General features: G+C 36.2%; 5 protein-coding genes across 6 annotated transcripts; 3 read left to right on the top strand and 2 right to left on the bottom strand.

Moving 5' to 3' along the window:
• Nucleotides 1–5,563: 5,563 nt before the first annotated feature.
• On the bottom strand, nucleotides 5,564–18,406 carry LOC114544279 (phosphoinositide 3-kinase regulatory subunit 4-like). The gene is given in 34 exon segments (XM_028562950.1): nucleotides 5,564–6,005; nucleotides 6,137–6,316; nucleotides 6,438–6,604; nucleotides 6,697–6,822; nucleotides 6,919–7,023; nucleotides 7,172–7,296; nucleotides 7,421–7,505; nucleotides 7,647–7,795; nucleotides 7,895–7,951; nucleotides 8,061–8,121; nucleotides 8,301–8,514; nucleotides 8,609–8,634; nucleotides 8,636–8,730; nucleotides 8,843–9,027; nucleotides 9,149–9,341; nucleotides 9,604–9,833; nucleotides 9,976–10,110; nucleotides 10,265–10,561; nucleotides 10,646–11,038; nucleotides 11,117–11,169; nucleotides 11,255–11,322; nucleotides 11,420–11,516; nucleotides 11,674–11,749; nucleotides 11,896–12,022; nucleotides 12,163–12,479; nucleotides 12,579–12,663; nucleotides 12,788–12,988; nucleotides 13,360–13,404; nucleotides 13,503–13,668; nucleotides 13,895–13,972; nucleotides 14,089–14,154; nucleotides 15,008–15,092; nucleotides 15,445–15,522; nucleotides 18,319–18,406. Coding segments are annotated over 29 exon segments (4,191 nt in total). The 5' UTR covers nucleotides 13,595–13,668; nucleotides 13,895–13,972; nucleotides 14,089–14,154; nucleotides 15,008–15,092; nucleotides 15,445–15,522; nucleotides 18,319–18,406; the 3' UTR covers nucleotides 5,564–5,798.
• On the top strand, nucleotides 13,803–16,010 carry LOC114544275. 2 transcript variants are annotated; one of them, XM_028562945.1, is made up of 6 exons: nucleotides 13,803–14,246; nucleotides 14,413–14,672; nucleotides 14,787–15,080; nucleotides 15,181–15,336; nucleotides 15,426–15,662; nucleotides 15,738–16,010. In XM_028562945.1, exons 1-6 carry the CDS (start codon nucleotides 13,838–13,840, stop codon nucleotides 15,963–15,965), a joined length of 1,584 nt encoding a protein of 527 aa, XP_028418746.1. In that variant the 5' UTR covers nucleotides 13,803–13,837; the 3' UTR covers nucleotides 15,966–16,010. The 2 variants fall into 2 exon arrangements, with proteins under 2 accessions (XP_028418746.1, XP_028418747.1); XM_028562946.1 differs by lacking the exon at nucleotides 13,803–14,246 and having other exon boundaries at nucleotides 14,413–14,472.
• LOC114544277 (zinc finger MYND domain-containing protein 12-like) lies at nucleotides 16,042–18,252 on the top strand. The gene is made up of 8 exons (XM_028562948.1): nucleotides 16,042–16,390; nucleotides 16,525–16,666; nucleotides 16,817–16,988; nucleotides 17,083–17,252; nucleotides 17,379–17,501; nucleotides 17,604–17,730; nucleotides 17,864–18,009; nucleotides 18,109–18,252. Exons 1-8 carry the CDS (start codon nucleotides 16,284–16,286, stop codon nucleotides 18,232–18,234), a joined length of 1,113 nt encoding a protein of 370 aa, XP_028418749.1. The 5' UTR covers nucleotides 16,042–16,283; the 3' UTR covers nucleotides 18,235–18,252.
• Nucleotides 18,407–18,803: 397 nt separating the features above from the next.
• LOC114544276 (acetyl-coenzyme A transporter 1-like) lies at nucleotides 18,804–21,220 on the top strand. Its single transcript, XM_028562947.1, has 6 exons — nucleotides 18,804–19,188; nucleotides 19,430–19,918; nucleotides 20,069–20,210; nucleotides 20,282–20,448; nucleotides 20,663–20,887; nucleotides 20,994–21,220. Exons 1-6 carry the CDS (start codon nucleotides 18,826–18,828, stop codon nucleotides 21,150–21,152), a joined length of 1,545 nt encoding a protein of 514 aa, XP_028418748.1. The 5' UTR covers nucleotides 18,804–18,825; the 3' UTR covers nucleotides 21,153–21,220.
• Nucleotides 21,221–21,401: 181 nt separating this feature from the next.
• LOC114544278 (tetratricopeptide repeat protein 36 homolog) lies at nucleotides 21,402–22,526 on the bottom strand. The gene is made up of 2 exons (XM_028562949.1): nucleotides 21,980–22,526; nucleotides 21,402–21,695 (listed from the first exon to the last, which is right to left on the bottom strand). The coding sequence occupies exons 1-2, from the start codon at nucleotides 22,272–22,274 to the stop codon at nucleotides 21,421–21,423; spliced, it is 570 nt and encodes a 189-aa protein (XP_028418750.1). The 5' UTR covers nucleotides 22,275–22,526; the 3' UTR covers nucleotides 21,402–21,420.
• Between the last annotated feature and the right edge of the window lie 3,405 nt (nucleotides 22,527–25,931).

Genomic DNA, 25,931 nt, shown 5'->3' with positions numbered 1-25,931 from the left:
TGCTGAACTCCTAAGCGTGAGAAGATTAGAGTATATTATCGAGCGTCAGTGCAGAGATGTTTCTCCCTGAAACACTAAATAACTTATTAAAACAATCAAGGTTTATATTTCGTCTAACATAACGCGGATTAAAGATGGTTTAGCTGGCCTTTAGCTGGTCCACTGAACTGCTGTAAGTAAGAATCACAGACACAGTTCACAAAAACCACAGGTAGCCCGCTATCAGGCGCACGCCGTAGTGATGTATTATATATAATACATCACTACGGCGTGCGCCTGATAGCGGGCTACCTGTGCAAAAACGTGAAAACCTACCTCATGGTTTTTTACGACGTGTGTCCATGATTCCTCCTGGAAGAAAAATCAAATGATGAGAAGTGCAAGTGAATAAAAAAATCTTAATCAGGGAAAAATTCTTACAAGATAGAACTGTTGCTCGTTTGAAGCGCTTGTTCTCGAATCATTTTCCAATCCATAAACTGTGAAATATTGTAAGATCTCTGGAAGAGATCTCTCGGTCATCAACTCCTGGAAATTGAAAAAAGAAGGATAAAGAAAAAAGGATAGTTAGGGATTGTTTCTTTTTCAGCAACAATCTTAAAACGTCATCAATGCTTACCTTTCCTTTCATAAGACTAGTGGGATTTCCAGTAAATAAACCAGTGAGAATCCCAGATGGTTTTCCTTTCTGAGAATTACTTGAACTAATGTTGCCAGATGGTGAAATGTCATTGTCAACTGGTGTTGATGCACCAGACTTTTTGCCAGGTTTCTAAATGAAAATTCAAGAATAGACTATTAAACTACAAAACTACGTAGAGGAATTAGATTGTAGACACTAAATCTCTGAACATAAACTTATCGGAATCATACCACTTGAAATATGGCATTTTGGTCCTCTTCAGGTACTTGTAGTACAAAAGGGGGCAAAAGAGACAGAATTCAAATCCTCTGATCTCCATTTACCTTTTCTTCACCTTCCCTCTCATCTTGTTCTTCTTTCTTCTTACCAAAAGATGGTGTTCTTGATATGGGATGCTCAGGTTGTCCTCGTGATTCAAAGTTCTTCGACAGATCTTTGACTCTTTTATCCACATTGGAATGATCTAATTGATTCATAGAGAAATTTGTCTTACAAGGAAAATACACCACTGAGAATCTTCTTGTTTAAAACACAGTCATACCAACAGTTACCAACAGTCATTTACACATGTACAATTTTAACAAGCCCTGACCCTGACATACCTCGAAAATGAAGTATACTCCCACTCAAGGGAAATGTTTCAAATGCTAGAGGAAGTGGAGTGTTGGATGTGTCCAAAAACAAGGAATGACTTTCAAAAGTAATATTGTATTTCTCTAGGATTGGTTCCAGTGAATCCCTTGGAAATGACAAAAATTATCATCAGATAATTGACTATATTTTGACTAACAATTGGAGTCACTGGACTACTTCTTTCTCAACCAATTTTGCCTCCTTTACTTCTCCTCTTCTCCTCTCTCTTCTCTGATCTCCATTCAATTTACTGAGCCTCCTGTCCCACTCTCTAACCTAGTACCATTTAGAGGCCCTCTTCACTTACTTTAGTGTTTTTCCTTTCAATGCAGGGATCAACTCGAGACTGGAATCTCCATTTGATCCTGTGTAAATCTTTATACTGATAACCTCTCTTGCAGGATCCTAGTATTGTGGATAATAGCCAAGATCAGATAAGAGAATATTATTTGCCATATAAAGACTTCATATATGGTCCTAATAACTTAAGTTATAAGTAAATAAAAAGCAGTTGTCTACGTACATCTGTGTTGTGTCTTCTAGGTTTCTTTTTTGAATTATCTGTTGTGAGCTTCATGAACTTTCTTCTACTTGAGTGAGCTTTGCTTTTTGATTTTTCTCTACATTTGTAGCATTGAAAACAGGAAATATGAGGAAAAGGTTTTGAGCAAGACTATATTGATGTTGATTCTGAAGGATAACAACAATAACAATGAATAATAACATACGTATATACAGGAGCAATGTCATCTTCCGCACCAGAATCCGATTCTGCTATTTTACTTGAGGACATTTTTTCAAAGCCTTCATTTCCTAAAAAATGAAATACCATCAATAAAGGTTCCATTGGAAATTACACTTAATAGAAGTTCAAATGCATTTGTCAACTTCTCTTCGAAAAATCACATTCATACCTTTTATCTCAAAACGTGCATGAGTCTTTGATACTCCAGCATGGGTCACTCTATCACAATCTTGGCAGAGTAAAAGAGGCTGTCCATTGTTTGAACTTTGACAGTCCTTATGATGGCATACCTATAATAAACACAACACATTACTCAGACAGTTAGTAATGCACCTGGGTGCATTTGCAACCACTAATAATCAATTTCTGCACTACCACTATCACACTGCAACATAATAATGTATCTGATAATTGAATGATATGACTGGCTCTCCTAACAGTCCTAGAATAAAGTGGTATGAATCTGACAAACCTTCAGAGCTATACTCTTCCCCGTAAAATTCTTGCACAATCTTCCCTGACATAAGGGTAATCCTACAGAATAAAATAAGAAACATGATACCTTGTACTGTCAGATCCAACAATAGCAGAAAGCATTGTACCTATAGTATTAATGTACCAGTAACCTATTATATCAAAACAGATATGATTAGCAAGTGCCAAGTAAGTACAGATATGAAAGGTAAATGCTCATACGACAATTTATATCTTCTAGACTATGTGGAATTTAAACAATTTTGAAACTGACAGCAAAATACAAATGCCTTGTATTATATTACATATTTAAATACACCACAACTGACTTCAATAATCTAACCATTCCTAACACTTCATGTCGCGCTAACAAGATATCTAATTTACACATTGACCATTACTGTCATTTTCAGAGCCTCTTGACATGACAGGATAATTTGATAAAATACTTTCAGCTCATAAAGCACCATTTCAGATATTAATAGGCATAGAAAATAACAGTAAACATGCATTAACAGCACTGCTTAATAACAACAAGTTGAAAAAATAAAAAATTAAAAGGCTATCAAACTATACTGTAATTCCTGCACACAACACAAACATCAATATTCAATAACTGTAAATTTAATAGTATAATCCATAAAAAGTTAATTTCACTCTATTGGGAAAGTGAATAGATTACTAACAAATTATTATAGTAGGATAGTTGACCATACTATAGAATGCCATGTTTCATAACTATTTTGAGAATTACAGCAAAAAATATGAAGTTGTGTACACAAAAAATGCAACCAAAGTTGATTTTGAAAACAACTAACCACTTGCTTCATCAAATTCATAGTCAAATCTCCAATGAAAGAATTTGGAGTTTCCAAGCTTTATAGACATTTAACCTGATAGGATATGAGATCTTGCCTTCTTCTACTGTATATTGATATAAAATATTGACCATCAAAAGCATGTGACACAACATGTACTATTTCAAAACAAATGTCTAGCCAGCGTAATCTGATACATTCGACGAAATAGGACATGCATTTTCTTAATTTCTCGCTACTTAACTCCAACAAAAATTCAATCAATGCATACTTTCTAGCAATGAGGATTTAACATCGCTTTGTCCGGCAAAGTAAACAATATACTACAATGGCTATTTAGTATTAGCTTTGATGCGGGGACATTTTTCTGCTAATCTCAAACCGCAGATTTATATTGACACTTTATTACGGTAGACTTCTCCTTAAAAGCATACTAAATCACACAAACTCGGAGAATATTTCATATATTTCGTTGTGGTTTTCGCACCACAAAGTGTCTCGCACAATATACGGTTTATTATCATGCAGATTTTTGGATTGAATCAATTATTTACATTCGCTTGCGCAAAACAATAAATATATTGCTGGTTCTATCGCAGAGATTTATATTTGCGATACATTTCTACCACAGATCGATCGAACCATTTCACGCAATCCTAACTAAAACATAACAATGTAATATTTGATACGGAAATCGCTTTAAAAGATCACATTTTAATCGTAAGTGGGAATACTTAAGCAATATTCGATGACTGGTGTACTGCGAGTTTCTTTCAAAGAATCAATTCGGAATTCGGATGAGATTGTGTCAAATATCGTACCCCCCATGCGATAATTGTGATAGATTTTGCAAGCGGATTTAACATACCAAAATACTTCGTTTATTATTTCTAAACGGAAAACCTGTTATTTGAAATTCTCCGCTTTTATTTACACTGGTTGTCGCTTGTTAAAGCTGGAAAACTCTGAAGCATGCTGTGCCAAGTTGCAAAGAATATAAACAATTATTATAATAACAAAAAATTCAACAGTGCATATTTCAAACTTGATTTGGATTCGAATGTACAAATTTCAATGTCTTTTTGACACTTAAACCGTGAGATCTTTGGTATTTTACAGTCAAACATAGTAAATAGCCTTATAGCCTCAATCTTGGCAATAACGGGATGGGAACTTGTATACAAAGCACTTCAAAGCAATTACAATATTATATGCTATTCTGCAATCTGCACTATTAAAATTGTCCCTGAAGGAATTCAAAATTCTGAATTATCGATACAAGTAGATTTTCACAAGTTATCTAACATAATTAAGCTAATATGGTATTATTTGAGCAAGGAGAGGAGGCTGTAAGATTAATGTAAGTAAATACGGTTTTATGACGCATACCTTCATGTGTCCTTTGCATTTAGAAAACATTCATATTTCAAAGTCAGCGTTCTTGAAGACTCTCCAGTACTATCTTAAACCATCATTCTTGAAATATTTCGTCGTACAGGAAGTTATTAAGTGAAATAATCCCCAACTTTCTTTAGCTCAACGTGAGATGACACAAGAAACAAAGGCTGTCTATCCCAAACGCGGACAATATGCTGCCGTCTTTAACAACACAAAACACGTCTACTACGCGGATTTTTAACACTCTCCAAAAACGTACCGGTGAAGCAATCCTTTGACATTAATACCACTTCTAATTGTTATCAAATTGCAACATTTCAAACAAGTTTAAAGGCAAAATTTCTCAAGATTTTAAGCCTCAAAGGAAAGCGAGCTTGACTTGACGGCGGCGGCTAGTGACGTTTAGTAACGACTTATTACCATAATAACAGAGTTGAACCAATCAGGAAATCCGTACAAGATATATCAATAAATATAGCTCGCGGGGAAAAACATCCGGTGCTGGGATAAACTCCCCGATCGGACGTAAAACTGCCATAAAGTGTTGGCCATAGTGCAGTATAAAACCCGCTGTTCCACTGTTAATTTTTTTCATTGGAACATCACAAGATCTAGATCCAATATTGAAACGAGATATTTCCCATTATTGTAGTTCCTAGTGCAAATCAGTCTTACTTGTGAATACCTTTCCAAATGATGTCAGTCAATTGATATAATCACCACGCCTATTTACCACTAATTACATATCAATATCGTCATACAATATCAATTAGAATTGTTTTAATGACCAATGACTGAAGCCATTAGAATAAATTGTTTGTGTGTACGTCAGTTTGTATATAACAGCCATGATAATTACTTTAAAAATATAATCATTTTATACTAGTTATTAATTAGCAGTTTCCCAGATACATTTTACAAACACATCTTATTCCTTTCTGCGATTAAAATGAATAATGTTCAGCTATCTATCTAATAGTGTCCGCTCAATTTTGACGGGATTGCTCCTGGAGGGGTACGATACAAAAAATCACCACACCACACCACACCCCATGATTGACAGGATTCATTCACTTTCACAGCTCATCTACTTCCAAATCTTGATGGCGCCATCGCGGGAAGCCGAGATGAGGAAATGTTGAGGATTGGTAACGAAAGCTAGATCTGTAATACAGTCATGGTGACCAGTCGGTGGTTTATCAGGACCACGCTTCGGAACGTCATCTTGTGGCGAGACTTGATTTGACTTGCAGTAGACCTCTCGTAAGACCTTTGTCCCATCATCAACCGAGAGCTTCAACACGAGGCAATAAATATATTCACTACATTTTCACGGGTTATAGTTGTATATTTGCTATAAACATTGCCCCCTTTTTCTTGGGGGGATACAGAATATCAAGAACAGAAAAATAAATTTGAAAAGACATACTTGTATTTCAATACGACGTCATTTAGATTATCAGAAGACGATCCTGCCACGATGTAAGAATCGTTTGGAGACTGTAAGTCCCAGAGACGAATACGTCTGTCAGAGCCCGCGGTGAGGATGAACTGACCAGTTTCGGGGGGACTGGCGTAAATTCCGTAAACAGCATGAGGTGAAACCTAAAGAAAAGTTTCGAAATTCACTTGTAGAGTAATGCTTCTCTGAGTAAACAAGAATCAACATGCGAGGTGTGACAGCCAATGATTGCATGGTAATCTCCTCCATGCATCATTCTTTTACCTGTGTCTGAGAGAGCGCTGGAGCATGACTTGCCCACAGAGATTCCTCACAAGCACCAGTCTCCAGGTTCCACACAGAAACCTCGTTATTTCCTTCAACAGAACAAGTCACCCAAGATGGCTTACACTGCAGCAATGGTGAGGCAGAAAGACGTCGTACTCGAGCACCTGAAATAATTATTGATCTGTCATGCATTGCTTGCTCGCAAGCCACAAGACGTGAAAGATATCATTTCCAAGCAATAGACTGACAATCAAACCTCTTGGATGAGTAAGTTTTGCAACAGGAAGTTGAAATCTCATATCCCAACAGACTAATTCACCATTACAAGTTCCAGCAGTTAGCCAGCATTGCGAGGGATCTACCACGAACGATGTTATCAAACCTGGAAAACAGATGCTCACGTCATGTTGCTTCTCTGGCCCTTCCAAATTAAGACCAATCAAAATCTGTCTAATAGACCAACAGCTATTTGCTTTACCTAAAGCAGGATCATTTTGTAATTTCCATATCGTTTTTGAAGTTCGTATATCCCAACCGTAGATCAAACCACGCACTGTTGCATAAGCTAGCACTGAATGAGACGCTTCAAGGTAAAGAAAAGTAAAGTATAAACCTTTCGCTGCGTATTCTAGTGTTTTACCGACCAACTATCGCTAGAAAGTACGATTTAACTTACTATATCAAATCGAGAAAAGTATTTTACTAATAGGATTACCATGAACAATAATTACCAGTATCAAACTGATGCATATCCACCAAATCACCGCCTTGTTCTGTATCCAATCTTGTATTCAGCTTAACAAGAGCTTTATACTGTGGACATTGAGATGATGTTGCGGCAGGTATGACCTCAGGACTATAGAAGCAAATGATTGAAAAGTGTTTTAATGGATATTCTCGCTGCAAACTATAACGGTTGTGTATTTAAGGATGACCTTTTAAGACAAAGAACAGGCTGAAAACTGAGCAGTTATACTTACTTTATGACATAAATGTCACCTTTGTCAGTTGCACATGCTAACGACTTTTTTCCTTGTAAAAATACTAAACCCTTGACCTTTCCACCTTTTAATACAAGTGAAGAATTATCAGTTAGTCCAATAAATTTTCAAGAACTAATCAGGGTTGGACAATACAATATCGTATCGTAGCATAACATAACATAACAGCTACTTCGTCAAGTTGGTACTAGCTGGGTTTACTTACGTGCTGCTGTTTCTCCTTGCTGAAGTTGATATGAAAAAGAAGACTTCACGACCATTCCCTCATTCTCCAAACGCTGAGCATCCCAGAGTTTTACTGTCCCGTCGTTAGATGCAGAGGCAAACAGGGACGTCTTGGGACAAACATGAAGTCTAGGGGGTAAATGGTTACAGTCATTAATTATCATCAACCAATCATAGAGATACGGATCTTTCACCGAATACAATTAATGGATTTAGTCCGAGACGTACTTGTTTACAGCAGCTCTGTGCTCGTGGAGATGAATTAATAAAGTTCCCTTTGGGCGTCTAAGAAATAAGGATTACAAAATATGAGAAAACTGGTAACACTTTTCTGGCTAAAGGTTGGTCTACTCCAAGCAATGCATAACAGAATGAAAAGATATCACATGTTCACCTTATTTGCCCCTTTTTATGAGTGTTCAGAACCTCTTCGATTAACTCCCTTGTTGTCACCTCTAAATACACAAAAAACAAACCTTTGGAAACGTTGCCTATGAAAGATCTTTACTCGGAAGAATTGCGTAGGATTTACGTAATCCTCTGCAGAACCAATAGTGTAACCTACTGTATAATAACACTGAACCAATGACACTGGACTGATCCTTAGAAGAAAGTTAAGATATGTCAGGTTTACCCTCGGCGTATTGTTCCCTTTTATGTTTAACCAAATCTCGTAGATTTCTTCTGTATCCTGGTGTAGGTCGTACTGGCTCCGGTTGCGATGGCTTCATGGTTTGTTTTGCTTTGCTCTTTGGCTGAGCGGGAGGTGTGCGAGAATGAGGGACTGGGCTAGCGTTTGTATCATCGCTGGAGGGAGATGAGTTCGTTCGTTGCTTGGGTTTCCCTGACTGTAGCAAAGACAATATCGACATATTAACATGGGATATTTTGCAGAGATTACTAGAAGAATTGTACGTGAGTTTAGAGCTGATTGTGATTTACCTGAGGCAATGAGACAGACCGTCCCAGGGTTTCTTTGGAGGAACAACTTCCCCATGACGAGGTTGTGACGGAGCATCAGTTGTCTGGTTTGTGTTGCCAAACATTTGATTCCATTCAGCATTCTAATAAAGATAATCAGGACAAATTGATAAAAGAACTTACATGCATTAATACATTAGAAACAATTAAGTTATTAATAAATGAATTAGAAGCACATCATTTCCAAACACGTACAAGTGGAGACTGATATTCTCGCTTCGTTTTTTTACATTTTTCGTATGCACTGTGGTGACGTCAGGCTTGGTCTCAGTCTTCACCACAAGCTCGGCGTGACGTCGTACGATACTGCTGCCTAATGTCTTCAAATCCACAACACCAGGTCCTAAAGGATCATCGTTATGGTCGCTATGTTCAGAAGCCTGAAAAAAGATTTCACATTAAAATTCAACTGCCTAAAGATATAAGCCTTTAAACTTCGGAACTTGATCAGAAAGAGAACCTTGAACCTTCCTGGTAGTTTGCAAGGAAAACGAAATTGACTTACGTGCTTTTTGAATGATGTATTTTCAAGATGACTGACTTAAGATGTATCAACATATCTTCTTGACGTTCGTTCATTCCCTGGGCAATCAACTTACGAAACATATGAGAAAGGTTGTCCTTCTCAAGTTTTGGATAATCAACTTTCTGCCCTTGTTTGTTCATTTGTCGCGTTATCTGGCGATCATGAAGGCTGGAAATGATTGAATATTGGCAGATTAAATATTGTCAGATTAAAAGTGAAGATTTTATGACTTCCAGTACAACTACATCCTACTACATCCTGCTATATCCTACTTTGTCCTAGAAGTAACTAGGTCTTCTAAAACTGGCTATTATCTCCCTTTGCTGATGTACGTGATATGTTATTGTTATCTATTGTTATCTTCCTATTATTTCAAGGTAGCACTGGACTAACCATGTATATATAGTCAACCATAGATGTCTTGCATTACCTGTCAAAAAATGCGTTCACATGTTGGGACCGTACGACAGAATCGAAAACGGAGCGCGACACAGGTTCCCTAAGAACACTGATCAACAACATGTCTCTTTCAGGCTGGACGATCTTTTCTTTAACAAATGGTCGCAATAGAGGAAGCAATTTACAATGAATATCAACAACACCAAGACTCCCAGCAACAGCAGTAACGAAACCAACAGCACCATAACGGACCCAAACATTCTATAAAAAACAATGAAATATTAATTGAAAGTCTTTGAAGTCTTTTAGCGCTAGACAAAGTGAAACAAAGTGAGGCTTAGTTTGCAGATATCATTTCTGTATCGTCTAGCAATGTCGTCGAGAAGAGACGATGCTGACTTACCGGATGACACAAGAAAACGACAATGTCGGCGGTAAAGTCGTAGAGAGTTGACTTCTGTAGTAAACCAAGTTCGGTGAGACAAGTCAGCGCATTTAACGCTTTGCAAATAACAAACTCTTCCATATCTGTGAGACCCTAGAAGAACCCAAACATGGAGAAATCGCAGTGGTACAGCGTGAGGATGTCTGTCTCACTCTGGGAAATCAGGCCAGGTAGAAAAATCAAGGAAGTGGTATTGGTATAGTATATATATCCAGACTTTCTAAAACAGTAAGTGTGAATCCAGTACCTGTTGTAGAAGAGGCTTCAGCATTGCCAGGCTTTGCCAGCCAACGTAAGACGCAACACCAACAATACTATCAAAGAATGCGGCTCGCAAATGCCAATCTTGTTTATCATTTAAGAAAGTAATCATATGAGAAAGAAGAACATCGTTTGCTTTCTGTCTTCCAAAAAACACACATAATCTTGTAATGCCTCTTTCTAGTAAAGTTTGCTTTACAATATTCTCGGAATCACTAAGAAGATTGACGACCTTTGTTTGAATGACTTCGTGCAATTCTTGAAGCTCAACATCGTAACTTCCCTATTTTGAAAAAAAGATAAGTGCATTGATAGAGTCGATTAGAAACAACAAATCCATCATCTTCTCTATCCATAATTCATTCACCTGGTATCTTAAACTTTGTTCAGTTCCTCCATCCTCACTATCCATATTGTTATATCTTAACTGAGCCATTTCTAGGAATTTCAGAGCAGTCTCTGCTATTGGTGCGATGTTCTCTGCGTAGGCTATACGCACTATCACCTCTCGATCATCAGGGAAGTTAGCCAGTGCCGGAAGTATGTATTCTGGGAAGATGTTTCCTTCGTTTGGTGGTAACATTTGTACAAGTTGTAATGTTTGTGTTAAGGTCCCTAGTGCCCGGGCTCTAACACGGGGTACAGTATCGTTGATGAGGTATAAAATATAGGGTACAACTCTCTCTAGTAACATCTCATCGCTAGCGTGATGTGCCAACTGTTGTAATAAATCAAGACACTTTAACTTGGAATCACAGTACTAAAAGCAGAAAATCATTATCAGTTGTGAAAAAGATCGTATTTTACACAAACTAAAAGGAATTTTAGAGTCACTTACAACACAATTTCTCACACTCGAAGTCACCAGGGAAATAATTAAAACAAGACTACCTGAAACACAACGATTACCACATTCAGTTTTTATCAAAACAGGGGGAAATGATTGACTGAATTATTTTCTATAATGGTTTCTTACTATGAATATTCTCTTCCTTATTTTCATTGCCAAGTTCATTTAGAATTAGAGAAATACAATCGGAAATTCTGAAAGAGATATTCCCTTAATAAATTTGAACTACTAAAATATGTACTTATAATAAATTTTGGCCACCAAATGTGCATGGATATAAGATTGTATAACCTTGCAATTTTCTCATCTGGAGTAAGAACAGGTAATGAGGCAAAGCGAACCATAAAACCACGTAGAAATTTGTAAAACTCTTCAGGAAAGAGACAGCCTGGAGATAAATGAAAAGATCAATATATAATTATATTAACCTCAGTAAAAACTGAAGGATTTGCAAACAATAAAAATATCTATGATCATATATTGGGTTTGATAAAACAACTGATATTTCTTTATAAGCTCAAGTCTGAAGCATTTAATGAACATACCTCGATATTTGTCAAGATACTCAGAGGCTTCACTTCTTTTGGCAGGATCCTTCGAAATCATTTCTGTTATCAATTCCTAGTAACAATTATTAACAAATAACAATTATTGATTAACCACACCTTGTTGCCATTCTATTCTCATCAGGTAAATTTTAACTTTATTTCTAATGTTTGGTATCACTGACAGTTGTCAATAAATGAAGAATACTCAACACTTCTTACCCTGACATGTTTGTCATCAATACTCTCCAACGCAGGAGCAGGATCAAAATCCCCACTGCGATACGCAAGTAATTTTGATAAATCAAATAATGGAGCACCTTCGCTAAACAACTCAGCTATGACACATCTAAAATGAATTGAATAAATAGCAAATGAAACCGAATCCTAGCCTAGATGTAATAATATCTCTTTATTTTACTAATCGTTGACAACTTTTCTTATATCAGTGCAAAAGGAAAATGTGTTACTAGTAAATAGGTTTATTACCCCAAGGAAAAAATATCCATTTTTGATGTCAATTCTGAGACATGATCTTTTATCAAGCCAATATCTAGTGAGTTATCTCCTGAAGAGGAAAGCTCTGAACTTGCAGCTGAGCTTGCTACGTCACTGGAACGAGTGTCCAGAAATCTCTCTGGCGCCAAGTAACATGTTCTTCTTCGTGATGTGTCAAAAAAGTATGAAAAGTCTGCAGGGTTGTCTTCTTGGAGAAATGTGGGTTTAAATGAAGCCAGGTCTGTTAAAAGTACAGATGTCCAGCTGGTCACCATGATATTCTCAGTTTTAATATCACCATGATATATCTAAAAATCAACAAAGTGGTTGGACAACTATTAGTGTTATAAGATACCACATATCCAGATAATGTCCATGCATATGATATATTCATTTTTATGCAATACCTGATTTTGATGACATTGCACAAGAGCAAACAACAGTTGAAATACAATCCATTTCTTCTCAAGTAGATTCAAAAATGGCCTTGTACTACAAGATAGAAAATAATGTATTTGCACATGCACAATTGAATTGTACAATGTAAATTTAAAGTTGTACAATGCCATTACTAAAAATGCCTTAACGATCTAATATCTATTAAGAATGGCTTTACCTTATCTTATCATACAGATTATCTTTGATATACTGTCGCACTAAAATGCCAGCTTTCTCTGTGACAATAATCTTTTGAAATGGTAGAATATATGGCACGGTTTGCAGAGTATCTGTGATTTCCTTGATGTGCTTGTAATACGTCTGTAGCGGTAACGATGGATCTTGAATGGCAAACACTTTTACAACACATAATCCTTCCCTAAAGATAGAATTCAAATGATGCAATCCTCAATCTTTTACAGAATGCATTTCTTTCAGATCACACTAAAGCTAACTCCAGCTGAGATTTCATTACATTACTTTCTATAGTAAATCTGGTGTATTTCCAGTATGCAGCAGACCTAAGATGCACAGTGGTACTATCTGTTCACAGAGGCAGAAATTAAAGTTCCACTTTGGACCTCAGGATATTAGTCATATCAGATCAATTTCATTACTAATATCATTATATTATTTTATAAGAATTAATTCAATCCATCCATCAGAGATCAGTCAGATCACACACACACACAAGTCAAAAATATTCTTCAGGAATATGCTAATATTCTTCTCTATATGATGTATTCATACCTATGCTTTGCTCTTGCAACTTTGAAAAACCTTGTACTTCCTAAGCTTTATGAGAAAGGATAAAAATACAATTAAATATATATTTATAGAAAGTACTGCCACAGTAAAAATACAAAGTTCAGATGCTGCTATTATATGCTTACCTTATATCATACTCATAATCTTTCAAATCACTGAAATAATGATCCACGCTTAATATTTGCGATGGGGCAATACTGGATAACTGGTTCCCCATTTTGCATTGTTATTTTCGTTTCTTTTTCTGCAATATGTCATTCCATTTCTTTCGTTCCTTTAGTTATCTTTCCGCTCAATACCAAAAAAATATAAACAGGGTACAAATTGGTACGTTAATCTTGAATTGTAGTTATGTACCATGTTTTATCCCATGATGTACACCTATATATAATTACCATTTTAATTGCAACAAATTATATATTAATTGCAACAAACGTAAACACAGTGACAATTGACAAAAATGTCATATTTTCCTACTAGATTTACTACAATTTTATATTTAGTTTTTCTACCTTACCTCGAAGCTGGATCATCGTTACATTTACAAACAGGATGTGAACAGGGCGATCTCAAAGTATTCCTTCTCGATGATTTGCTGAAAGGAGACGAGATTAAATGGTTAAATGGCTACCTCACAAAGCATAAACCATGGGTTTTAAATCAGAGAGATATTTACAAAGAACGTCATCTTGAAATGAACTCGAACACAACCTGGGTCTCTCCCATATCTAATGAGATACTCGAGGGCACCAGACTTTGGAGAGATCTCTCAACGATCTTAAAACAATTGACAGGAAATGAACAATTTGTGTGCTATGGAATGTTTACACTTGCATACAGATTAGATTTTAAACCTATTTCCAAAATATGTAAGTTTAAAGTCAACCTTATGTAAACTGCAGACGGCTGCAGCATGCATATCCAGTATTGGCAGTATTATTCCATGAATCGTCATTAAGTCTGTATATATATTTGAAATGGAAACTTTCCAAGTTGTAAGTTGCTTGAGTGCATATTATCTTCCATTCCTTCCAGCTGATGATGATTTAATGGTTCAGATATTTCTTAACCAGGATATGCGGAAAAATGATTATGGTGAGACACTTTTTTATGATGATGATCATGAAATTATGTGTGGCATTCATCAACAGCCTGGCCGTATTCTCATTTGGAATGGTAGCATAAACTATGTACTCAAACCACCTTCAATGCTCTATATGCAATCACAAAATTCCATAGTACTAAGGTTGACCAGTTCAGATGACAAATACAAAAGCTGCATGGAGCTTAACAAGGTTGGAACCATATCTCAATGTGTTTCTCCACAGTGTGTTTATATATCCACTTGTATTGCAGGGAATTACATTTTACTATCTGGCAAAGTTAATGAATTTTTTGTTTTTCTATAGGCAAACAAACAGGCAATACATAACTCCAAGCCACAAACATTTCCTTTTGTTAATGAAAATGATAAACTTGATTGTCTTCAAAGTGGTAGTATTAACTATGAAAAACATCTGACAAATAAATATTATGATTCGCATGGCCTTGAAATTGCAGTGTTTGATGATGTTCTGTCTGATCATGATCTACAAAGGTTAAGAGACTATTTAATAAATGATTATCATACTTTTGAATTTCAACCCTATGACAATGAACCAAGGGAGGACCATGATAATGTGGCATGGATCTCACCACAAAAGGTAGATATAAATCTAAAAATGCAATATAAAGCTTTTGTCATCCTAATTTGCATTCATTTTTGCCTTCATCAGATTATAAAGAATCATTTTCATTCTTTAGGCTGATGTTTTAGCCCAAAGTGGTGTTTGGAAAGTAGTTAAACAAGCTGCAACTTTTCTGAGTGGTTTAAATGAATGGTATCCTTATGATGTATCCATGAATATTGTGCACTCATTTCATCACACAAGAATTCATGAAGATTGTGAAGACTATGAGGTAACCAAACTCCTTCCATGCCCCTTTCCACCAAAGTTGTTCTATATCATCCAAAAACCTAATTATTGTATATATTTAATTACATTTAGCATGAATACACATTCTTACTGTATCTGAACAAAGATTTGAATGAGAACCAATATGGGGAGACGGTCTTCTTTGAGCGACTAAATAACGGTGGAGCTCCTGGAGAAGAAGAATATGAGATAATTGCAGCGGTGAAACCCCGTTATGGCCGTATTGTAATGTTTCGAGGCATTATACCCCATTCAGCTAGACCACCAAGTCCAGAGTTTGATGGTGCCAGATATACATTTGCATGCAAGGTAGGTAATTTTACCATGCCTAATTTACCATGATTATATGATAACAGAAACTCATTCATGTATATTTTCAAACAGGTCAGCAAGACATTTGGAAGTGCAAAATTAAAAAACCTTAGAGAAACTATTGAAGCTCTCAACGAGCTTGGGTTGGATGAGGATAACATTGAGTTTTCAGAAGAATTTGAAAAATATCAAGATGACGCACCAGACGATGTTGTCAACTCAGAGTTAATCAGAAAAAGAAAAACTTTAGAGGATCTTTTGGAGCAAAGCCAGGAATATTTTATAAATAAACTCTCATAAACAGTTTAATAACCACACGTCCAACGCACCTTCACCCCTAGGTATCCTAGGTATCCCAAAGTAGGTGTGTACCGCACCTTTTTTTAGACTTAATCCTAGTTCACACTTGTCTTAGGAATCGGGGATTGTTTTTGCTAGCAAAAAGAATCCCCTATTCCTAAGAAAAGGAGGCGGTAATCGGGGTGGGGTGGTAAGGCCCTCCCGCCCTCTAAACTCCAAACGCCCCGGTTCCTAGGCAACAAGCCAACAACAAAACATGGCGGACGAAACTTGTAAAACAGTTTTAAGACACGTTTGCGTCGTATAAAATGGTTAAAAATGGCTTTGAATCCCCTCGCTAATCCTAAAGGAGTTAAATTACTTTGTGAACTCTGTCAAAAACCGGCGTTTGAACAATGCACGCAGTGCAGAGTGACATACTATTGGTACGTAATTTATACGACGGTCTTTCATGTTCAGTATATACTTGCACCTGTAAAGCTTTCCTTTTATAAATAAACGATACGAATGCCTTTTAATTTAAATTCCATAATAAAACACTGCTATCGTCGTTCAATAGTTCTCCAGAGCATCAGAAAGCCGACTGGTTGGGTATCCATGAAAAGATATGTCAATTATTAATACCACTGCGTACTCCGATGCCTACACTTGGCTCTGAAGATGATCGTCAACATCGGAAAAATCAGCAGCTTATTAGACAGGTTGATAATTGAATATAAAGAAAATTGTGTTGTTCCACAGAAATCCTGATGAATTTGAGCAGTATTTTTATTAATTTCTGTATGAAGAGGTTATATTAGCCAGACATATTTGAGTGTCTAATAATTTGTTTATTCATCCTTCACACATAGAAACAAATGATAGAGTTATGTCGAACAACTGGTCAAAAGCTATTGTTTGAGGGAAAGTATGAAAGCGCTGTACCAGCTGCCTTGGCTGCATTAAAATTTGCAATCCAAGTGTATGGGCTGTCAAGTATTGAGTTAGTCCCTTCTTATCTCATTCTGGGAGAAGCAAGTATTGGTAAGAATCGCTTTATCACCTCCTTCTAGGCAGTACTACTGGTACATTTGACCAAAAACATGTAGCTTGTACTTAGCTTGTTTTTGTTTTTAAGGTCTAAACAAATTATCCCAGGCAAATGATTACTTATCCCAAGCGCAGTGGACTGTGTTGAAAACCCCAGAATGTGGAAATGAGGTCAAATCAAGATTGTATAGAAATCTTGGACTCTTGGAAGCTGCACGAAAAAACTATTTTCAAGCTTTAAGTCATTTATCTAATGATGTAAGATATATAATAATTAATTAAATAATAATAATAATTTTAAAATAATTTTCTTTCTAATCAAGAAATCATAAATAAGTTCTCCTGAAACAGAATGCCATACATAACTTCTGGAATTGTTTTTAGGTATACCATTCATCTTGTGCTTATGGTACTGACGATGTTCAAACATCTGGGGGTTATTTCCACATGGCAAATGTTTTCTACAGACAAAACAGGCTGGATGTGGCTTTCTCACTTTACAACCAGGTAGCCTAGCGTAATTAATAACCTTATTTTATGAACATTGTCTCCTTAATGAAAAGATCAAATCAATGCTCTCAGGCCTAAACTTATAGTTAATTTGTTTAGGTTATAGATATATGGAATAATTATTTAAGTTGCCTGGTGGATCAAAGAACGCACAAACCAGAAGTCCCCACCGGACTTATTGGACAGGTGATAAGTGGTGATGATGCAAATGATGTGGATATTCTAGGTTAGATTTGTGAAGTCCTAATATGCTTTGACTATAAGGCAAATATCTTGAATATATGAATGATCATTATGATGAAATTCAGCTGGCAGCGCAGAGGTTGTGTGTTACATACTGCATTTCTAATATTTTTAAGATGAAGCGCAAGAGGCAGAAGCAATTCAAGTTCTAAATGCAATCTTAGAACTACGTGAACAGCAGGCTGTTCAAAATGCATCCATAATGTGCAAGATTTACCACACTCTTTCCATGCTGCATTTTATTCTAAATGACTACAAACAGGTAAGATATAAACACAATTTCACCACAGTTGATAGGTTTTAACCTCCAGAACTGGTTGGTTGGAGTCAACCTGAAATAACTCTTGCTTTTCATTGACAGGCAGAGGAGTTTGTAAGCAAGGCAAAAATTGCATGTGAAAACATTGTATCTGGGGATCCTGAAATGGCAGCGAAGATTTTGGAGTTGTCAAAGGCAATTGAACATGCAGAAACATCAGCCTTGTGAAGCATGATTTATAAAAAATTTCAATAACTAAACAAGTGTTTATATACATACATGAAAAAAAATCATTTTAATATGTGAACATACCACTTTCATCCAGAAACTGGTAGTTTAGGTTGTAAGAGGCACTTTCCACATCTGCCATCTCGAGAGTTGGTACCATTGATTGGTACCTCCAGTTTGTAATGTATGAAAAAATGGTCAAATCACAAACCACAACATTTATTACAGTTAAACCTGAGTCAGAAACCTGGAATATACGAGTCCAGTATTATACTGCGGTCTGCGCGAGGTAATTAGTATGCGTGTCACCGAATACCCCCTTTGCCCCTGTTTATCCCGCATTCTTTGAAAACATAATAAGATTTAGTTTTTGAACCATCGAACTTTGGACACGTTTTATTTAAATTTTTAAATATTAATTTTATTTCAACTCAATACTGTGGCCTCGAATGATCAATAACTTTGTGCGCAACCATTATTTGTTCAATAAAGTGTCCTGACAGAAGCACATGCGACTAAAACTGAACTTTATAAATAACTAAAATAAGTGCATGTGAGTTTATCAATCCGAGCGTAATTACTCTGTGAAAGATGGTTTCACGAAGGACCGTTATACAGCAAGTCAGTGTTGATGAGCCGGAAGGTGCTTCACAAAACACATCACCAGACGAGAAAATACAACAAGACCGTGGAAGCATTGCATTGTTATTATTGCTGTATATTTTACAAGGCATTCCCCTGGGTCTTACAGGCAGTATTCCACTTATATTGCAAAGTAGGCATGTGGCTTACAAAGACCAAGCTATGTTTAGTTTTGCATTCTGGCCATTCAGCGTTAAGCTCTTGTGGGCACCTATAGTCGACTCTGTTTTCTCAAGGCGAATGGGTCGACGAAAATCTTGGCTTATACCAACACAGTATCTTATTGGTCTGTTCATGATTGTGTTATCATGGGTAAGTGAGGCCCAGTCTGGGGGGGGGTGTTGTGCTCCACATTGTTGGGTGTCACCAGTCATTACCAACTTCCAAGAATTCCTGAGTGCTCACAAAACAACACCTTAAAAGGGGTATCTCAGAAATGAAATTTAGGAAGCATCTCCTACTTGACATTGCCAGTTGCATGCAATTTGTAATTTAGACTAACTCTCAAAAACACTATTTGACTGATGTTTTTAATCCTTTTCCTTCACTCTAGGAAGCAGATACTTTGTTGGGTCATGACAGTAAAGATAGTCCAATTAATGTTTATAAACTAACAGCTTTATTTTTCTCCTTGTGTTTTCTGGCTGCAACACAAGATATTGCAACTGATGGCTGGGCACTAACCATGCTCTCATCAAGGAATGTTGGATATGCTTCAACCTGTAATTCAGTAGGGCAAACCGCTGGTTATTTCATGGGAAATCTTTGTTTTTTGGCATTAACATCTCCTGCACTGGCTAACAAATACCTTAGATCTACCCCCCAGGAAACTGGCATTATAAAAATATCTGAGTTCTTGTTGTGTTGGGGATTGATATTTGTTGTAACAACAACATTGGTCTGGATTTTCAAACATGAGAAAGACCTAAGAAATAATGAGGATGTTGTTAAACGTGATGTATCAGCTGCCTACAAGACTGCTTGGAAGATTGTCTGTTTACCAAATGTCCAGCAACTTATGATAATACTTTTCACTATTAAGGTAGTTGAATAACTTGAAATATTTTGCATCTTAGATAACAATGGATAAATAAAATTATCTTGCCATTCACAGAATAAAGTTAAAAGGAGCCAACCCACAGAGGAACTGAGCTGCTGTTTTGTATCCATAAAATACTGTTCTGTATTTCAGATGGGTTTTGCTGTCACAGATGCTGCAACTGGTCTCAAACTCATTGAAGCAGGAGTGCCAAAGGAAACACTGGCAATGTTGGCAGTCCCAATGATCCCAATACAAATCACGCTACCTTGGATAATTAGTCGATATGCTACCGGTATGGGGACATAGCATTCCAATCTTTTCAAACAAAATCAACAACTTGAAATATTCTATTTTTCCTTTCAGGGCCAAGACCTTTAGATATTTCCCTCAAAGCAATGCCTTTACGGTTGTTAATGTCTATTGTGTTTTGTTTATGTGTTTGGTGGGCACATCATGTACGTGCTCCTGGTGAACATGACTTTCCTACATATTTCTATATTGTCCTATTGTTATTCTATGCTTTACACCAGGTGAGGATACACTGTTAAAAGTAATGCAAACCCTTCACTCCGAATGCCTTTGAAATATCTATTCTTTTCCTACATTCACAGCTTGGCTATTGCTCACCCTTTCTCCAACATCCTTCCCCCCACCCTTCCCCAATATGTCTTCCTAAAGCGAACCCTCTCAACACTTCTTTCATTCAAACCAAATAAATTGGGATGAACACTGTTCTTTTCTTAGGTAACAGCAAACTGCATGTTTGTTTCGGCAATGACATTCTTTGCACGCGTGAGTGACCCAGCCGTGGGTGGAACGTATATGACTTTGCTTAACACACTGAGTAATCTTGGTGGAGTATGGACCAGCACAACTGCTCTTTGGTTTGTTGATGTTTTAACATGGAAATCTTGTATTGGAACTACTAATACTACTGATGTTAGCTGCAATACAAAACTTGATGAAAAGGTAAAATCTTTGAAAAATAACTTTGTGGAAGCTGGCAAAAAAGCTGACAAAGCAGGTGATAGACATTTGCCAAAAACTGTTTTATGATTCATGTTTATCTTTTTAGTTGTGTATGGATTCTGGTGGAACTTGCATAACAGATATTGATGGATATTATATTGAAACTGTAATATGTGTTTGCATTGGATTTTTATGGTTGAGATGGAAACGAAATACAACAAAAAAACTGCAAGATCAACATCCAAGCACTTGGAAAACATCTTAACAGACCATATTTTAAAACCTTAGAGCTTATAACTGATTTAAATAATAAAATTAGTGTTATACACTTTTATTATGGTTCAATAGGAAACATGATTACTTCAACTTTGATTGGAAAATCATTTCCAGTTACATTTGTCTACTTGCATAGAATTTATCTTATAGTGGATATGCTTTAAAATAAACAATTTCTCTAAGACTATGTCTATTAGGTGTTTATATTTCATTAAATCTTTCCACAGTAAATTTGTTGAATATTTATTTAGTCTTCATCATTCATCAGACTCCCCCTTTCTTAGTTTATCAATAGCTTGAGCAAGCATTTGATTGCAAAGGGCAGCGTATGAATTCATTTCTGCAATTTGTGATTTAGCAAAAGAATTTCCCATTTTCGCACCTTTTTTGAAGTCTTCTAATGCTGCATCGTCGTCACCATTCAGTCTGTGAATCAAAGCTCGTTGTGTGAACGCCTGACCCGCTACATTTCCCTCATAGTGACTTAGTTCAAGAGCCTTATCAAGATCTGAACTTGCAGACTCTTTGTCACCTTAAACCAAAATTGAGTTTAAATATCAGTACGAGTTTACTCTTATTATGCTTCCTCCCAAATTCATGTTGCAATTATGTATTTAGAACCTGGCAACTGTGGCCATGAATGGCTATTGTACACACGAAAAATATCTATTTATTTTTTGATCTTATTATTTCTACTTCCATGAAACATTTTCCAAGTATGGAGGATGTCAATATTTCTTGGAAGAACATGTTTTGATCAACTATGCAGTCTGCTTAATCAATATACGTTTTTCTGAAGATTTAAAGTATATATACCTTTGAGTAACAGCACTTGAGCCCTATTATTGTACACAGATGGTGATTCAGAACAATAATTCTCCGCCTCATTCAACAAGCTCAATGCACTTTCAATATCTCCTTGTTCTGCATGACGCACAGCCATCATTTCCAATTCTTTTGCTTTTATTTCGGCCTCTGTCTCCACGTGGCCATTTTGAATATGTTCTTCTGTTCTCTGGTTTTCGTTCGCTTGAGTTTCATAACCAAATGTTTGGTTTGGATTGAAAATAATTTCAAGTATTCGTTTATCACTCTCTGACAAAGTCGCCATTTTGTGAAGGATATACTTGTGGTAATAAGTTTATGTCCAGTATACACCAATAGTAAAATCGCACTTGTTTTTAGCTGGCATATATACATCAATAGCCATAATTCATCATAGATACCCATCATAACATATCAATATACATCCTTACACGCAACTAGGCATTGCTAGACATCATTGCATATCACTGGACATCATTATACATCAATGGACATCATTATACATCACTGGACATCGCTGGACATCATTATACATCACTAGACATCATTATACATCACTGGACATCGTTATACATCACTGGACATCATTATACATCACTAGACATCATTATACATCACTAGACATCGCTGGACATCATTATACATCACTGGACATCACTAAGCATCAATAGACATCATTATACATCACTAGACATCATTATACATCACTGGACATCGTTATACATCACTGGACATCATTATACATCACTAGACATCATTATACATCACTAGACATCGCTGGACATCATTATACATCACTGGACATCACTAAGCATCAATAGACATCATTATACATCACTAGACATCATTATACATCACTGGACAATTATACATCACTGGACATCATTATACATCACTGGACATCATTATACATCACTGGACATCATTATACATCACTAGACATCACTATACATCACTAGACATCATTATACATCACTAGACATCATTATACATCACTAGACATCATTATACATCACTGGACATCACCAAGCATCAATAGACATCATTATACATCACTGGACATCATTATACATCACTAGACATCATTATACATCACTGGACATCATTATACATCACCTGACATCATTATACATCACTAGACATCATTATACATCACTAGACATCATTATACATCACTAGACATCACTAGACATCATTATACATCATTGGACATCACTAAGCATCACTGGACATCACTAGACATCATTATACATCACCTGACATCATTATACATCACCAAGCATCAATAGACATCATTCTACATCACTAGACATCGCTGGACATCATTATACATCACTGGACATCACTAAGCATCAATAGACATCATTATACATCACTAGACATTGCTGGACATCATTATACATCACTGGACATCATTATACATCACTGGACATCACTAGACATCATTATACATCACTATACATCACTATACATCACTAGACATCATTATACATCACTAGACATCATTATACATCACTAGACATCATTATACATCACTGGACATCACCAAGCATCAATAGACATCATTATACATCACTGGACATCATTATACATCACTAGACATCATTATACATCACTAGACATCACCAAGCATCACTAGACATCATTATACATCACTGGACATCATTATACATCACCTGACATCATTATACATCACTAGACATCATTATACATCACTAGACATCATCAATAGACATCATTATACATCACTAGACATCGCTGGACATCATTATACATCACTGGACATCACTAAGCATCAATAGACATCATTATACATCACTAGACATCGCTGGACATCATTATACATCACTGGACATCATTATACATCACTAGACATCATTATACATCACTAGACATCACTAACATCACTAGACATCACTATACATCACTAGACATCATTATACATCACTAGACATCATTATACATCACTGGACATCACCAAGCATCAATAGACATCATTATACATCACTGGACATCATTATACATCACTAGACATCATTATACATCACTAGACATCATTATACATCACCTGACATCATTATACATCACTAGACATCATTATACATCACTATCACCACAGCATCAATAGACATCATTATACATCACTAGACATCATTATACATCACTGGACATCATTATACATCACTGGACATCATTATACATCACTAGACATCATTATACATCACTAGACATCACTAGACATCATTATACATCATTGGACATCACTAAGCATCACTGGACATCACTAGACATCATTATACATCACCTGACATCATTATACATCACCAAGCATCAATAGACATCATTCTACATCACTAGACATCGCTGGACATCATTATACATCACTGGACATCACTAAGCATCAATAGACATCATATACATCACTAGACATCGCTGGACATCATTATACATCACTGGACATCATTATACATCACTGGACATCACTAGATCTCATTATACATCACTATACATCACTATACATCACTAGACATCATTATACATCACTAGACATCATATTACATCACTAGACATCATTATACATCACTGGACATCACCAAGCATCAATAGACATCATTATACATCACTTCATTATACATCACTACATCATTATACATCACTGGACATCATACATCACCTGACATCATTATACATCACTAAGTATCAATAGACATCATTATACATCATTATACATCACTAGACATCGCTGGACATCATTATACATCACTGGACATCATTATACATCACTAGACATCATTATACATCACTGGACATCGCTGGACATCATTATACATCACTCACACACTCATCATTATAGATCACTAGACATCATTATACATCACTGGACATCATTATACATCACTGGACATCATTATACATCACTAGATATCATTATACATCACTAGACATCACCAAGCATCAATAGACATCACTGGACATCACCAAGCATCGATAGACATCATTCTACATCACTAGACATCATTATGCATCACTCTACATCACCAGCATCATTATACATCACTGGACATCAGTAGACATCATTATGCATCACTGGACATCACTAAGCATCGATAGACATCATTATGCATCACTGGACATCACTAAGCATCAATAGACATCATTGTACATCACTAGACATGATTATCCATCATTGGACATCACTGGACATCACTATATACATCACTAAACGTCACTATACATCATTATCCATCACTGGACATAACTAGACATCACTAGACGTCACTAAGCATCATTATGCATCACTAAACATCACTGAACATCACTGGACATCATTATACATCACTAGACATCACTAGACATATCACTAGACATCATTATCCATCACAAACATCACTAGACATATATCACTAGACATCGCTAGAGATCATTACCATCACTGGACATTACCAGACATCACTTAAAGTGAGCGTAGATCATTACGTTACCAGATCATTTTCGCTGTTATGATGTTGATTCTCAGTAAAGATTCTTCAAATGTTTTTTGTTTCTTTTTGTTTTTTTGAGCTCCAGTTGCATTTGTGGATGCATGGATATCTCGGAAATCACAATTGTTAAGATTAAACGGGCGATTAAATTATTTGAAGAGGCTGTTTGCGAGAGTCCGTCCGGCTCTTTGCTTGTGAGGGAATGGCCCAGCGCTAGGTCTGACAATCTGCCCAATACAGAATGGTATACATCTCCTCCTATCTTGTGTGTGGGACGTGATTTTTAGTCATCCTGACCTTATTTCTCGATTTTCATGTCCATTTTGTTCGGCAACCTGTTTACGAAGATCTGGAAAGTGGGCAGATAAAACATGGGCCAGCTCATCATATGAACCTCGAGTTGTTTATGACACAAATTCTGCGATCCTTCTTGTTTCTCATATTTACCTTTGTTCGTCAAA

Source organism: Dendronephthya gigantea, unplaced genomic scaffold, assembly GCF_004324835.1.
Source record: "Dendronephthya gigantea isolate DGI-Jeju-01 unplaced genomic scaffold, DenGig_1.0 000714F, whole genome shotgun sequence".
Lineage (NCBI taxonomy): Eukaryota > Metazoa > Cnidaria > Anthozoa > Malacalcyonacea > Nephtheidae > Dendronephthya > Dendronephthya gigantea.
The sequence above is the reverse complement of the archived record's forward strand: the minus strand, read 5'-3'. Positions and strand labels throughout refer to the sequence as shown.

What these genes read in the sequence shown, in the direction of transcription:
- LOC114544275 (XM_028562945.1), top strand. Translation starts at nt 13,838, where the DNA reads ATGTCATATTTTCCTACTAGATTTACTACAATTTTATATTTAGTTTTT. An exon ending in TAAACCTATTTCCAAAATAT is followed by an intron (nt 14,247 to 14,412) that starts GTAAGTTTAAAG and finishes CATTCCTTCCAG; the next exon opens with CTGATGATGATTTAATGGTT. An exon ending in AAGATTGTGAAGACTATGAG is followed by an intron (nt 15,337 to 15,425) that starts GTAACCAAACTC and finishes AATTACATTTAG; the next exon opens with CATGAATACACATTCTTACT.
- LOC114544277 (XM_028562948.1), top strand. Translation starts at nt 16,284, where the DNA reads ATGGCTTTGAATCCCCTCGCTAATCCTAAAGGAGTTAAATTACTTTGT. An exon ending in ATCAGCAGCTTATTAGACAG is followed by an intron (nt 16,667 to 16,816) that starts GTTGATAATTGA and finishes CTTCACACATAG; the next exon opens with AAACAAATGATAGAGTTATG. An exon ending in TAAGTCATTTATCTAATGAT is followed by an intron (nt 17,253 to 17,378) that starts GTAAGATATATA and finishes AATTGTTTTTAG; the next exon opens with GTATACCATTCATCTTGTGC.
- LOC114544276 (XM_028562947.1), top strand. Translation starts at nt 18,826, where the DNA reads ATGGTTTCACGAAGGACCGTTATACAGCAAGTCAGTGTTGATGAGCCG. An exon ending in AATTAGTCGATATGCTACCG is followed by an intron (nt 20,211 to 20,281) that starts GTATGGGGACAT and finishes TTTTCCTTTCAG; the next exon opens with GGCCAAGACCTTTAGATATT. An exon ending in TATTCTATGCTTTACACCAG is followed by an intron (nt 20,449 to 20,662) that starts GTGAGGATACAC and finishes TTCTTTTCTTAG; the next exon opens with GTAACAGCAAACTGCATGTT.
- LOC114544278 (XM_028562949.1), bottom strand. Translation starts at nt 22,274, where the DNA reads ATGGCGACTTTGTCAGAGAGTGATAAACGAATACTTGAAATTATTTTC. An exon ending in TCAAGTGCTGTTACTCAAAG is followed by an intron (nt 21,696 to 21,979) that starts GTATATATACTT and finishes TTTTGGTTTAAG; the next exon opens with GTGACAAAGAGTCTGCAAGT.